Source organism: Girardinichthys multiradiatus, chromosome 14 (assembly GCF_021462225.1).
Source record: "Girardinichthys multiradiatus isolate DD_20200921_A chromosome 14, DD_fGirMul_XY1, whole genome shotgun sequence".
In the NCBI taxonomy this organism is placed as follows: Eukaryota; Metazoa; Chordata; class Actinopteri; order Cyprinodontiformes; family Goodeidae; genus Girardinichthys; species Girardinichthys multiradiatus.
Window position 1 is genome coordinate 18986392 of NC_061807.1, and position 15172 is coordinate 19001563.

The 15172-nt window shown below is 39.7% G+C and overlaps 1 protein-coding gene across 1 annotated transcript in view; it reads right to left on the reverse strand.

Annotated features, from left to right (window-relative positions):
• The window catches only part of sema4f (sema domain, immunoglobulin domain (Ig), transmembrane domain (TM) and short cytoplasmic domain, (semaphorin) 4F), a 74657-nt gene extending 66535 nt beyond the window's left edge, over nucleotides 1-8122 (reverse strand). The window contains exon 1 of the mRNA XM_047386993.1: nucleotides 7422-8122. Within this exon, the coding sequence (XP_047242949.1) occupies nucleotides 7422-7524 (103 nt within the window). The 5' untranslated portion in view covers nucleotides 7525-8122. The remainder of the gene's footprint in view (nucleotides 1-7421) is intronic.
• Nucleotides 8123-15172: the final 7050 nt, after the last annotated feature.

Here is a 15172-nt window from a genome sequence, read left to right on the forward strand (position 1 = left end):
CAGGTCGTGCTGAAAAATGAAATCTTCATCTCCATAAAGCTTTTCAGCAGATGGAAGCATGAAGTGCTCCAAAATCTCCTGATAGCTAGCTGCATTGACCCTGCCCTTGATAAATCACAGTGGACCAACACCAGCAGCTGACACGGCACCCCAGACCATCACTGACTGTGGGTACTTGACACTGGACTTCTGGCATTTTGGCATTTCCTTCTCCCCAGTCTTCCTCCAGACTCTGGCACCTTGATTTCCGAATGACAAGCAGAATTTGCTTTCATCCGAAAAAAGTACTTTGGACCCCTGAGCAACAGTCCAGTGCTGCTTCTCTGTAGCCCAGGTCAGGCGCTTCTGCCGCTGTTTCTGGTTCAAAAGTGGCTTGACCTGGGGAATGCGGCACCTGTAGCCCATTTCCTGCACACGCCTGTGCACGGTGGCTCTGGATGTTTCTACTCCAGACTCAGTCCACTGCTTCCGCAGGTCCCCCAAGGTCTGGAATCGGCCCTTCTCCACAATCTTCCTCAGGGTCCGGTCACCTCTTCTCGTTGTGCAGCGTTTTCTGCCACACGTTTTCCTTCCCACAGACTTCCCACTGAGGTGCCTTGATACAGCACTCTGGGAACAGCCTATTCGTTCAGAAATTTATTTCTGTGTCTTACCCTCTTGCTTGAGGGTGTCAATAGTGGCCTTCTGGACAGCAGTCAGGTCGGCAGTCTTATCCATGATTGGGGTTTTGAGTGATGAACCAAGCTGGGAGTTTTAAAGGCCTCAAGAATCTTTTGCAGGTGTTTAGAGTTAACTCGTTGATTCAGATGATTAGGTTCATAGCTCGTTTAGAGACCCTTTTAATGATATGCTAATTTTGTGAGATAGGAATTTTGGGTTTTCATGAGCTGTATGCCAAAATCATCCATATTAAGACAATAAAAGACCTGAAATATTTCAGTTAGTGTGCAATGAATCTAAAATATATGAATGTTAAATTTTCATCATTACATTATGGAAAATAATTAACTTTATCACAATATGCTAATATTTTGAGAAGGACTTGTAATAAGATTCCGATTCAGTTACATATAGTCTAATTTAAACCCAAGTACAACACAATACAGTCAAATTCAGTTGGTCATCTAGTGCAGGTGAAGATAAAATAAAATATACAATGTTAACAAGAATTATTCTCTTAAATGGTTGCTGTGAACTTGTCATTAAGTTGGATAACTGACCACTAAGGATACGTAACTGTGTCTGTAATAACCCCAAGATGGAAACAGAAAGGTAGGCTAAATATTATCACTTTCCTAGAAGCTGCCTTTAATATTTTCTTTTATTTTTAAAGTCAGTGTTACAGCATTTATTTGCACAAACCTGTCGATATTTTGTTAAATGTCCCTTACCAAGTAGCCCCTTAGTGACAGATTTTTATTTGAATCTTAAACACACTTTAAATTGAGGTTTTGGAAGGGGTAAACCAAGCTAACATGAGGCATCTGGAATGATCTTCCCAAACCCCCTCAGACATTCTGTATTAGTGGTGTATGGTTAAAAATCAGGTCTTTGAAAGAAAAGACAAATATAAATGAATTCTACTTATTAGTCAAGAAGAGTGGTGATATATCCAGCAGAGAAACTTGATGGTTACAGAAAGTGTGTGGTGGAGGTGCAACTTGCTAAGAGACGTTGAACCAAATACAAGAAGAAAATATATGTATATATTTAACTCTGCATGTAATTTTGACCCCTTTCCAGATTAAAGAACATCCATTAATAATTTAAACCTGAGGACCCAAATGCTGCTTTTTAGTTATATGTTGTTATAAGTTATACGTTGTGTCACTATCTCACCCAAAACAAAATAATATTAAAAAAAGTAATGTTTGCCCAAAAAGTAAACATATTTAACATGGAAGCTTTATGTGCCTTTTTAACCATATAAATTTTTAAGTGGTAAATACACAAAGACTATATTGTTTGTCACAGGCTTCAAATCCTTTGTTTGTTAGACTCTAAATAAAGTATTATTTTGATGCTTTACAGCAGTAACAAAAACAGTAACAAATAAATATTAAATGATAACATACATGCAAACTGTCTGTATTGGCTAGTAAATGTTAGTAAATTCATCATAAGACATGATGTTTTAGCCATCCAGGTAACATTCTTTCAATGAAGCAATGGAAAAAGAAAGCCAATGAATACTTATAAACAAACACTAAGTGTGGGGACATTGAGAAATTTTATTAAATTAAAAATGATTGGTTTTCTATGTTTAAAACAGACATGAATCGATTCTTATAGATACATAAAAACGAGTGATGTGGTTGTTGAAGCTATTTGTGTGGTCTGTGAGCGTTGCAAGTCTCTGCCACTACTATAACATCCATTGATCCAGAGAAGCCCTAGAGAATGACACCTGAAGAGGCTGGACATTCACTTGAGTAGTGAAATTCCTTTAAACTTGGTGGCCCAAACTACATCCTCTGAGTTTTAACTCCCACCTTTCATGCGAAATTCCCAAGAAGCACCCATTAGACCTGGTTTAATGACCACTGAAAGTCTACATTCCCACAACAGACAACCATACGTACATCAGTATGCAATAAAATGAGGGTCCCTCCTGTAACCACAACGGAACCATCACTACTCGAGTGTAAGTGTCGGCTTAGAAATAAAAAGTCACAAGAGGGTGATAAATCTTAAATCTAATGGCTACTAGAATTACAAATGGTGCTTGAATGGAGATGCTGTTAAGCTTCTGTTGACTGCAAACAAAGATTAAATATAGTTTTGAAGGCCCACTCAGTTGATACAATCAGTGGACACTGGGTGGCCTCAAGAGCATGCTTATACACCTGCATAGTCTCTGACCAGCCAGGGAAATTAAAGTCATAACTCTTGTCTTTCTCACCGTTAATCAGAAGACCCACTTAGTTCGCAACACGGGTGGGCCGCAGACCCCTCCAATCCCCCGTGTTTCGTGACTCCCTAACAAGTTTCATGTGAGAAGCATTAAAACTGGTACTAAACCAGTGAAACTGGCTGGAGCAGGGTTGGTGGGGGTGGTGCTGCAGAAAGATTCCTACAACCTGAAGGGAAACACCCCTAAAGCAAACTCAGTTTCATCAAGTTGTATGACATCTCTCTCCAAACACTTGAGCAGAGAACTGATATGCCAGTCTAATCAGCAATGCCAACACTTTTTAGGAGCAGGTCGTATAAGAACAATAGAAATGTGTATCATATCTGCAGGAAATAACATCTTTCTGATGCAGATCAGATGCAGATATATTCAAATCAGGTCCAGCTTTGCAGTGACATTGAATTTGCCAGATGAGATACGAACAGCACCTGGAAGCAGGATGTTTCCTGGATGTTATTCTCCCCAGGTTTTAATCACACAAATCCCCTGACTTACTGTGTATACCAAATACTGTGTCTTACGTAAGAGGCTTTTATGAACTGTAATACTACTTAAGCAAACACAGCCTGTAGACATTCCCGTACAAAGATGCTCACTGTTTTAACTCAGAAGCTGAAACATTTTCGTCACTCGTGCAATCTGAGATGTACTTTCAAGTCCTCAACAAGTCACACCTGAGTACATTTGAAGACCTCATTCATATAGTGTTTTGCAAAAGTATTTAAACCTTTGAACTCTTGCACGTTATTGTAAAGTGAAATAATGCATGGTTTCAAGATTTTTTACAAATAAGAATCTAGAAAATGTGGCGTGCATTTATATTCAGGACATCTGAGTCATTTCATTGTAAAATTACCTTTTTTATTTCCTAAATAGCTCAAGTTCCGTCAGATTGGATGGAGAGCATCTGTGAATAGTATTTTTCAAGACTTCCCAGAAATTCTCAGCAAGATTTAGGTCTTAACTTTAACTGGGCTACTCTAAAACATGAAACAACGTTGAGCTAAACCATAACATCACAGTTCTGGATGTATATTTTGGTTCGTTGTCCTGCTGGATGGTGGACCTCTGCTCAAGTCCTAGGTCTCTAATGGGTTTTCCTCCAGAATTACCCTGTATTTAGCTTCATGCACCTTCCCATCAACTCTGAACGGTTCCTCTGTCCCTGCTGAAGACATGAATCCCCACAGCATGGTAAAGATGCTGTCCACACGGTGATGTGCAGTGTTAGTTTTCAGTCTCATATAGGTTTGTGTATGCCAAAAAGCTCAATTTCGTTCTCATCTGAGCAGAGTACCTTTTTATTCCATGTTTGTTGTGTCGACTGTTTCTGTGGTCCCTATACCTGCTCCTCAGGAACCCCTGTCCATGTTTTAGATATCTCCATGTTAACACACAGCTGATTTAGTTTAGTGGACCATTATCATGCTTCTGCAGAACTTGATGGCATGCTAAGGATATGATGCAATCATCTAAATCAGGTGTGCTGAAGCAGGGACTCTACATGGCTTGTGATAACATGCAAACAAGATTTCTTTTGGCTTTCTTTCACTAATGACTTTCTTTTTGCCACTCTTTCATCCAGGCCAGATTTGTTAACTACAGGGCTAAATGTTCTCCTGTCAACAGATTATCCTACCTCAGCTGTGGCTCTCTGCAGCTCCTCCACAGTTACTATAGGCTGCTTGGCTGTTTCTCTGGTTAATTCTCTGCTTGTCTAGCCTGTCAGTTTAGGCCATGCCTTGCATAGCTCTCGCCATTTGCTCATACTGAAAATGTTGCATCCTGCATTCTTATGGAGTTAAATTTGTCTCAATATTATTCAATCAAACAAAGAACTAATCTCAATCAAAAAAATTATATTCAATCAAACAAAAAACTAATCTCAATCAAAAAAATTATATTCAATCAAAAAAAACTAATCTCAATCAAAAAATATTAAGTTGTGATCAAAACTTTCAGTTTTTTCTCACAAAGAGAAAAAAGTTATTTGCAAAACATAAACTTTTATTTGCGCAGGTCAAAAGTCTTTGGTTACGAGTCTCGCTTTTTTGGTTTTGACGCTCTCTGTTTTTGGTTGAACTCAACAAATTTTGAGTTCTGGAAACATGAACATCCTGGGCGGGGCCTAAAGACGAACGCTGTAAGACGTTTCCCTATTGGTTAGCGCTGACTAAAGCAGCAGACTCTGATCCCCCGCATCTCTGAACTTCTGCTCGAACTGCAGAGCTTGCAGCGTCGCTTCAGTGAGGAGACATCAACTCTACAGAAGAAAACTGCGGTCAAGTGAGCCGAAAGTCAGAAATACGCGGTCACGCCAGCCGACACCAGCTCTCTCTTAAAGATTAGCGTCACGCATACAAGGTGCATTATATATACTACACTTGGGGTAGTTGTGTATTTCTCCAGAAACCTACAGTGAAATTATGAAATACTAATTCTGGTTATAATATAGATAACCCTCTAATATAATCTGAAGAGATTGTGTTGTCACCTCTCATGGTTTTGGAGAAATAAATTCCTGAAAGTGGGACAAATGCATATAATGGTTGAGCATTTTGAGGTATTTTGACAAGATACTTCTCCAAAACTTTACAGTAAAATATTTATTATTTTACATAAAACATGAATGTGAAAGTTGTAAAAATGTAATTAATATAAATGTTCTGTAGGTTACTTTTCTGTTTTCCTCTTGTTTTCTCAACCGTTGCCAGGATCGGATCCTTTTTGCTCCATTACCGTAATGCGCCTTGTATGCGCGACGCTAATCTTTAAGAGAAAGCTAGTGTCGGCTGGCGTCGCCGCGTATTTCTGACTGTCGGCTCACTTAACCGCAGTTTTCTTCTGTACAGTTGATGTCTCCTCACTGAAGCGACGCTGCAAACCCTGCAGTTCGAGCAGAAGTTCAGAGATGCGGGGGATCAGAGTCTGCTGCTTTAGTCAACGCTAACCAATAGGGAAACGTCTTACATTGTTCGTCTTTAGGCCCCGCCCAGGATGTTCATGTTTCCAGAACTCAAAATTCGTTGAGTTCAACCAAAAACAGAGAGCGTCAAAACCAAAAAAGCGAGACTCGTAACCAAAGATTTTTGACATGCGCAAATAAAAGTTTATGTTTTGCAAATAACTTTTTTCTCTTTGTGAGAAAAAAACTGAAAGTTTTGATCACAACTTAATATTTTTTGATTGAATATTATTTTTTTGATTGAGATTAGGTTTTTTTTTGATTGACTAATATTGAGACAAATTTAACTCCATACATTCTAAAAGCCAGTTGCGTCATAAAACAAAACAGCGTCTAACTTAGAGACTCTGCATTTATTCCAGCTGATGCAAAAGCAAGCAGGTTGCGAGATTTAGAAAGTAGACGCGGATGGGAAGATCTGCTGCAGAATAAAGCTATTGGGAGCAAAGCTCTTTAACACCGTCAGCTGACCTGAGAGCAGACTAATGGTCAACGGACAGAGTGACGCAGCCTCTAAGTCTTTTTCTCCCCGACTGTACCCAGCCTTAACCACCATCACATGGGGCAGAGAGAAAGAGCTGGCTTGGACTAAACCATCAGGCATCAAATAAAGTCAAACAGAGAAAAAGACAGATTGCATAGGTTACTGAACAGTTTAAAATTCTAAGAAAGTGAATTATAATCCAATCCTCATAGGGTCACAATATCGATGTATGACATTTGCGATTGAGGCTGATTTTCTGTTTGACAATTTATATGTCAGTCAATTTCTTGGCGAAAATAAAAGCCTGCAGATCTGATGATAATGCGAGCACAAGGATTTTGCTTGTCAGGCTTTTTCTAAACTTCACCCTCACTTAAAGCCATATAGAATGTTTTTCACACCAAATCACTCTTTTACTCAGCAGATGACTTCGAACCACACTGACATGATGAATTTGCTGATGCATTTTTTTTTGGAAACATGATTGAGCATGAGTAAAATAATGAATCTCTACCTAGTTAGAAAAATGCAGAATCTAACCTTTGCAATTTCTAGCGAAATACGAATAAATCCCCCCCATGGAGAAAACTCAACTGACTGAACTGCTCCTACGCGTGTTTGGATCAAACAGCGCTGCAGCTTAGAGTTTCTATCTGCCCAGCCAGTGCACTTGTTGTTAGAGTTGGAGCAGAACAAGTCTGGCACCTACTTTCTTTGCCAGAAATCTCCATTTATCAAACTCCTGCAACAAAGGCTGGAGGCAGCCGCTTGGCTCTGTGCTTTAGAGTGCGTAAAACCGGAGTGCAGAACAGTCGCACAAACACAACAGCCGTGTTAAAATGACTGCTAGGAAGCAAAGCATCTCATGCTTCATTTTGTTCATACCGCTGCGTGTCAGTGATTGGACGTGTTAAATGAAAAAAAAAGGGAACTACATAAAGTTGCAGGTGTCTCCCTCTTCCAATGCCACGCTGAATTGTTTTGATTTCTCAAAGGCAAAGTGCACAGATAAACACCCTTTCTTTTATATCAGTTGACTTCTTGTAGACTCTACTCACCTCTGAGTCCGCCCAGCGTCGCTGCCAGGCAATTTCCGGACATCAGACACCACATCGGGGCAAGAACAAGCACCACGCCGCTGAGGGTCATCCCGTATCCCATCCCCGGAACTACAGCAGGTCTGATTTCAACAAACGGGTCGTTTCAAAGACGCATCCTGATCTAATTTCCAGGTTTGCAGGGCTACCCGAATAGGTTGACTTTATGTCTTCTAAATGAAGAAAAAAAAACGCTTTTTACTTTGTTGTCGTCCTACAGGTTAGTGTTTCCACCAGCTACCGTCTGCACAAAGCGCTTAGAAGCATCCGCCCGGTGCAAATGCAAGGGTTTTATGTTCCACAAATAAAAACGAAAGAAGCTTTATTTTTACACACCGGACACAAACTACGCAACAAAGTGAGTCAAAGTACAGTCCTCTTCAGCGGGAGATAATGTCCACTGTACCGGACTATAATAATCCGAACAATCTCGCTCTTCACCCCCCCACCCCCCCAGATCTGTGCCCTGCTGTTCCCGAGTCTGTCCCAAGGGGGAAAAAAACCAAAAAACGTTTGTTTCTTTTACGGTTTGAATTTAAATTTGAAGATGAAAGCCTCGTCTTGGGGGTTTCGTTTCGGTCCCGAGCGCAGGAACGAGATCACAGAGACGCGGTTATGACAGCGGCTCGCGCTAAGGATGTGCTCAGCAGAGAGGCTCGAGCGCTCAGTGAAAACCGATGGCCCCGCCCTCTTCTAGGAGCTCAGCGCGTGGGAAGTTCAGGTGTTAAAGGACGGTGATGTCACACCGGCAGGTGCGCGCAGAGGATGGGTTTTCTTCAGAAACCGTGAGCGCAGCCTGGACACTATCAACACTATGGCTGACTTCTTTCATGGCATCCAAGTAAAATTATCTCCAAATGAAAAATACCAGTTTAAAAACACATTTATAGGGAAATTGTCTGTACATCATATGAAAAGGAAAACATGTGCAGTCTATTCTCTATTCATGAGATGAAGCTGAAATAAAATTGATCAAACATCACATTAACCAGCAGAGTTAACAGCGCTGCTTAGTACATTAGTTTTGTTTTGTGTCTCTTACAAAATGTCATTAAGACGTGATCTATGTTTTTTAAAAGAGCCAGCTTAATTAATAATTACTGACTATTTATTTCAAGAAAATAACACAATGGAACCAATTTCCTGAAAATAAACTGATAAGGCCAATAACGTGTTGATTTGGCCTCCAAATTCTCCAGATTTCAAACCAATCAGGAATCATTATACAATAATTCAAAAAAAGTGTATTTAGGTTTTTTTCATTGCAAGCTGATTTACCACATTTTACACAGATCCTCAAATAAGATAATTCAGATTTTCCTTATGACACAAACATATCATATTTCCAAAAGGTCATCCATGGCTTAATAATCAATATTTTAAATATCACAAACATAATTTCTGCCACACAAATATATTTCATGTTAACCATTCATGTGTAATGGCTTTACAGTTCTAGATATCAGTACTACTAGAATTTCTACACTGAAAACATTCCAGATACCTACAGTGCCATTGCAACTAATCATAAGTAACAAGTTATTTTATATATTTAAAATAATGAAGTACTTTACATTAATTGCATTTTGAATTCATCAAGAATAAATCTTCTAGTAAAGACCTGATTCAATATGTCTAATGTCACCAGCTAGTAATATCAGAAATCACCAGGTAGGAGGAATGTGCTTATAGATAGGTGAGGCTAAAAGACCAATATGCATAACTGAGAAAAATGTACAGAATTTCTTTAGAAAACAATGAGACACCTGTAATGATCAGTACCCGAAGCCCCTGGTAAAACTGAACTTCTGATTCCTGTTGTTAGTCTCAAGATTATTTTTTTATCAGCTACTCCTTTGACAAGCCGTGTGACTGCAATCTGCTCATCCAATTTGTAAAAAAACACGACTTGTCATGTTCACAGCTTGAACAACCTGTATTTTAGAATGTAACATTATTTTGTTGATCCCTTGCTACCTTTTTACAATGACATTCACAGCAAACAAGAGACTGTCATGTGACCTGCCCTAAATGCTGTCCTCAGAATACCCCAGCTGTCTGGGGGAGAGCAACAGATATCTCCAGCCATTAAAGTTTAAAGCCTTCAAAGCGAAGCACGAAGTTAGTGGAGCAGGAAAGAAACCATTTTCTGTCAGTTTCTCAAAAGATGCATAACATGAACCTCACTGATATTCATATACTATATTGCCAAAAGTATTGGATCACTCCACCAGATCAATGAATTCCAGTGTTACAATCACTTCCATTGCTGCATGTGTGTATAGAGTTTGGTGTGGAGAAACTTGACTGACCTACACAAAGTCCTGACCTCAACCTTCTTGAACACCATTGGGATAATTTAGAGCGGAGGCTACAATTCTGGTTTTTGCATCTAACTATGAACACACTCCTTAACCTTGAGGGAAATGTTTATAGAATAGCTAAAGTTGCCTTTGCTGGCAATGGTGGATCCACCAACAAACTGGACCTTAGAGATTAAGAATGGGATGTCATCAAAGTTCATGTCATCAAAAGTAGAGAGATAAATACTATTGGTAAAAAACAATTGTATGATGTCAGCCTAATTATTAACCTGTCTTTTTAAAACATTCAGTAAACATGCTAACATAGCACATAGCAAAATACCTGAAAATACATGACTTTATTGAAGACTGCAGTGGTATGTGTCAAGATATATCTTTAGAAACAAATGATAAAGCTTTGTGCATTTTAAGCGACATGTCCAGACATTGTTGCATCTGACTCAAGCTAGCTAATTGCAGTTTTGGAGCAGCACCCCTTTTAGGCTATTTTAGAAACAATTCCTCAAACTGTCTCTAGTTTGAAATCAGGCAAGATGCTGGCTGATGAATATTTTACACATTGTGTGAGGTTCTATTATGCTTGAATAAAATAACCCCCGATTTTCTTTCACCGAAGCTCAGCAGATTCAGAGTCATTCAAGCTTGGATGTTATGAGGACAATTTTATAAGAGTTGGATGAATCAGAAATAGTCTAAGACTAGACCCCAAAAGGAGCAGGTATGGAGAAAAAGAAGAGGATCAAGCATTGAGTACTGTGAAACCCTGCAGGACAAAGGGGAATGGAGAGAAAATGTTAACCCCTAGCGTTCTCTCACTTAGGCAAGAACAAAGCCAACCCAGTTCTCCACCTTTGATTCCAACCCAAAATTCCAAATGCGAGATGAGGATCCTGTGAGTCACAGTATGAACCGCTGCTTCCAGAGTCATTTGCAAAAAACAATGTCATTAAAAAACCCTTAAAACCCTGAAAATCCCAGTATTTATTTTTCTGCATTTTAAGGCTACAAAGTTTTTAAGCATATAGATGACAATCCAGCTCTCCATCCTACGGGTCCGGACTTCCCTTAACCTGAAAGGTCTTACTAGGCACGTTAACTCAAAGATCTCTTTAAGCTGGTGTCGGGAAATGACACGCCTAACCTCTAACAGCCTACATCCAGAAGTCTCACCCTTCTTCAACTGGTGGTCTGGAAAACCAGATTTGTACAACCCTAATTTTTCAACTTGCACCTGGTATATGGGTTAGGTTAGTGACACGGCGCGAGCCCCAAGAGCGCTGTTTTAACAAGTTTGGCTTAAGGCAACCTATAAAAACCTCCTAATATCTTTTAGATACAAGACTTTTTACCACCAACAAAAAAACAAAAATTAGGTGAATCAAATAATTGATAATTACCTAGAATTTTATATGCTTTCTTTAATTAGTAACACTCTTGCAGGGTTTAGTAACAGCTTGAATTCAACAACACATAATAACTGAATAACAGAATTGAATCAATCAACGTAACCTGTCTTTCCCTGATGCTGAAACTAGTGAGTTTGGAGAGGCTTTGAAGATGGAGGCACATCCATGCACCCGATGGGGATGTTTCTTATCTATCAAAATAGGACTGATATTGAGCTGATGCCTCTTCTGGAAAGACTCACATCATTATCAGACAGAAACATCGTCACTGACGACATTCATGAACCACTTATGTAAACAAGTTTTGAATCAATCCATCTTAAACTTTTTATAAAAAATAAAATTAGTATTTTCTTTCATTTAAACCTGTGTAAAGAGGCCCACTTTTGAATAGAAGGTAAATGTAGGTAAATCGAAGAGTCTGGTTTGATTGCATGATATTATAACCTTTCATAGAGGTTTGAGTCTAATTTTTAACTGGGATCTTTCTGTGGTGTGATTTCTGAACTCTCTGTCAATCAAACAGCATCACAAGGTGCCAGGGCATCTGAAATAGATAACATTTACAGCGAAAGTGGGGCAAAGGACTTTATAAACGCAGCAGTCCTGGAAAGTAGGTTAAAAAAGTATAAGCAATCTTTCTCCCTCAGTCTGTGTTTTAATCTCTCTTGATTAATTGTACTCCAGCCATAAGCTCCCTTTCCTGCTTCCTTTTTTCTTCTTCTTCCTCTTCTTCTTCCCAGGAGCAGAGTAGCTAAGCTTGGAGTGCTGACCAACAGATTTCATGGGGCATTGGCGCAGACTTGTACCCGTCTTCAGAATAAAGAAAAGGGTCACCGAAGAGACCAGATTAAAGGATTTGGTAGACGATGAGGGTTAGAGGAGGAGGAGGGCAGGGGTCAGGGGTGAGGCAGCAATGGTTAAGAGAAGCAAAGGGGAGCTAAGAGGCAAGTGGCGCCATCTCTAATCGAGCACGATTAATCTCACACTGTGCATGTCGCATCTTTCTGCAGGCGATGACTTTTGAATGGCCGAACATTGCTCTGTATAACAAAAGATGTCTTCATCAGAAGCAGACAAATCAGGCTTTGGAGCCCAGGATCTTTTCAAGAAAGCCACCCGTGACTTTTTAGGAGGTGGGCATGTTTATCAATGTCAGTGTTAAGTTCTGATCCATCACTGTAGGGTTCAGTCCCTTTCTAAAATAACTGGAGTCCAGCTGGGGCAAGATAGGTGCACATGAAGAAGGTTATTGCTGCCAAGCATAGCTGCTGCCCCCTTCTGGACAGGTGAAGAAGAGACATTTTTTATTTAAATCGCAATTATTAAAAAATAACAAAACTGTCTTTCAGATATTTGTGAAAGAAATAGAGAAACACACAACTCTGTCTGGCTAGAACCAAAAAATAGCTGTGCACATAATTTAAAACCTGAAATTAGGTTGGCATACATTACCCAGATGCACCAATCACAGAATGGTGGGCCTTAAAGGGATTGTCATGGCTGCTTATCTGTCCCCCCACATTAATATTCAGGACCTGATGTAAAGAGACTGCAATCCGTGACCCTGCACTCCTTTGGTTAATGTATGTGTCAGTGTGCATGCATTCCTCTTTATTTCTAGACATAAATATGTGTTAGTATGTGCATGCATGTGGGTTTTACCCCAGACCAACCAGACTCTGGAGAAAGACCTTTGTGGATTGATATGACGGTGCATGTGTGTGACTAATGGATGGGGGCTGGAGGAGTTGCGATGAGGGAAGAGGACAACAGAAAGGAAAATGAGATAGAGGGAAAATGATGAGAACAGACTGGAGACCACCTCCTCCAACAAATATATTAATATGACTGTGATTCACTTGGGGAGACGCTCCATGATCAGACAGAAACACACACACGACATTGACCTTGTTCTTGGACACTGACACAAAAAACATTGATTTTTTTATGAGAATAAACCAACTGCATGCATTTGAATCTTGCAAATCTGTGACTGTACTGTATTTTGGTGTAATGGGAGTTTTCAGAGGTAATAATTGCTTTCTAGAGCTCTTTAGTCACAGGTTTTGAGTGTGTTGCAAGTGCAGATGATCTTCTCCCCTGAGGATCAGGGCGTCCGCTTGAACTCACAGAGTCTCTGATACATCATTTCATTTAGATAAAAGATTTCATTTTCTGAATTAAACTGAGTTTCAACTGTCTTTCCCTGCCCTCTCTCACCTTTCTCACCCAGGTGTTCACTTAGTTCCCTTTATCAAAACACATCAGGAAAAAAAAAAAATATCATGAATTTTTAATGCAGGATTTTAGAAAAAACAAATTGTTTTAAATCAGCATAGTGACCATTGTAAGGATTGATGCCAACCTGATAACCTCAACTCTGGTTCCTTCTCAGGGAAAATTTCCAGCTGCTTGAAGGAACCATGTTGGTTTGTTCAAACAATTATATGTCAGTATGGACAGCATGGTAGTGTCTAACCTCGTACCCTTTAGAAATTATTTGGGTTCTGTGTCCCAGAGATGAACGTATTTTTGTGCATAATGCGCCCAAGAAGAAGCCATTCATAAATTGCAGTCTGCAAATGCATCTAGGACTTTAATTTTTAGAGACTTGAGAAATCTGAAGTCTGAAAAATCTAAAAGTGTATCGCCATAATGATTATCGTCGTTTTTGGAGTAAAAAGGGAAAACATGAAAGCTCAGAACAACATCACAACTGTGAAGTATGGGGGTGGATGCATCATGTTGTTTGGGTGTTTTGCTGAAAGAGGGACTGGTGCACTTCACAAAATATATGGCATCATGAGGGAAGAGCATTATACGAAAATATAATGCTGGAAATATACTTTTGAGCTTGGGCACAAATAGGTCTTCCAAACAACATTGAGGTAAAATGTCATAATGTTGACTGCCGACCTGACAAACATGCAGAGAACAACCAGAGACAGATAAGTTTAGACAAATATTTATTTTTAGCAATTAATCCTGGGAATCGGGAAACGGGAGTGGAATCCTCTGGCTGCGGGAGAAGAACAGAGTTATAAACTGGACCCCAGAAAACGGACCAAAAATGATTGTGCATCTTACAGGTAAGCACGGGTAAATCCAGGGAGGACAGTCAGAAATCCTGGGGTGTGAGACTGAGTGGTCAGCCTCACCCGCCGTGGTGGTCGGGATGGACCGAAAAGGAGGTGCTTGGGGGGTGGACAGGATTCGCTCAGCTGGAGGCTCACAGAGGAGTCAGCCCAAAGGTTCAATCCGGGAATCGGTTCAAACTGATTCACTCCAAATCTCTGGTCAACTCCGTCGGATCCAGAAGTAATGCACCGCAAAGGCAAAACGCTCAGGCAACGAAGTGCAGGCACAGCCTCTTCATATACTGCCCAGCTGATGAGCCTGATGAGCTGCACCTGTCCAGCTCCAGCACCTCCTGAAAACTACACCTGGTGGTAAAATTGGTTAGCTGCAGGAAGATCACACCACAGATTCTGACATAAAAAAAAGTTATGTTTTTTTTTGTTTAGTTTTTTTGCAGTGTATGTAAATATCTGGTTTGATACATATTTTTATCCCTGTTTGAAGTTTTCCACCAAATTGCTTTCTATTCCAGTTCCCCACCCATAATCACAGCATTCTGCTGGCATCACCTTAACTAGGTATGTGGTAACGCAGCAGCTCAAATTCCTGGCATTTGTGATGGATGATGTTCCATGTTTTGTTTTAGTTTGTTTTGTTTTTTGCCAATTTATCTGTAAAGCTATGCAGTTTTCTCATATATGTCTAAGGGTGTTTTCTGTACAATATAAATAAACATAACTCAAGAACAAACATGATTAAAAATGCAAATAATTGTACTTTAGTATGTTGGCTATGCTTAGCAATACTTCTGTAAACTAATGCCTCCTATGACATCTTTATTTAATATGAAATGCAAAACTTTGTTGTAAGAGTATCTTTTATGTAGTTGAATAACATTATA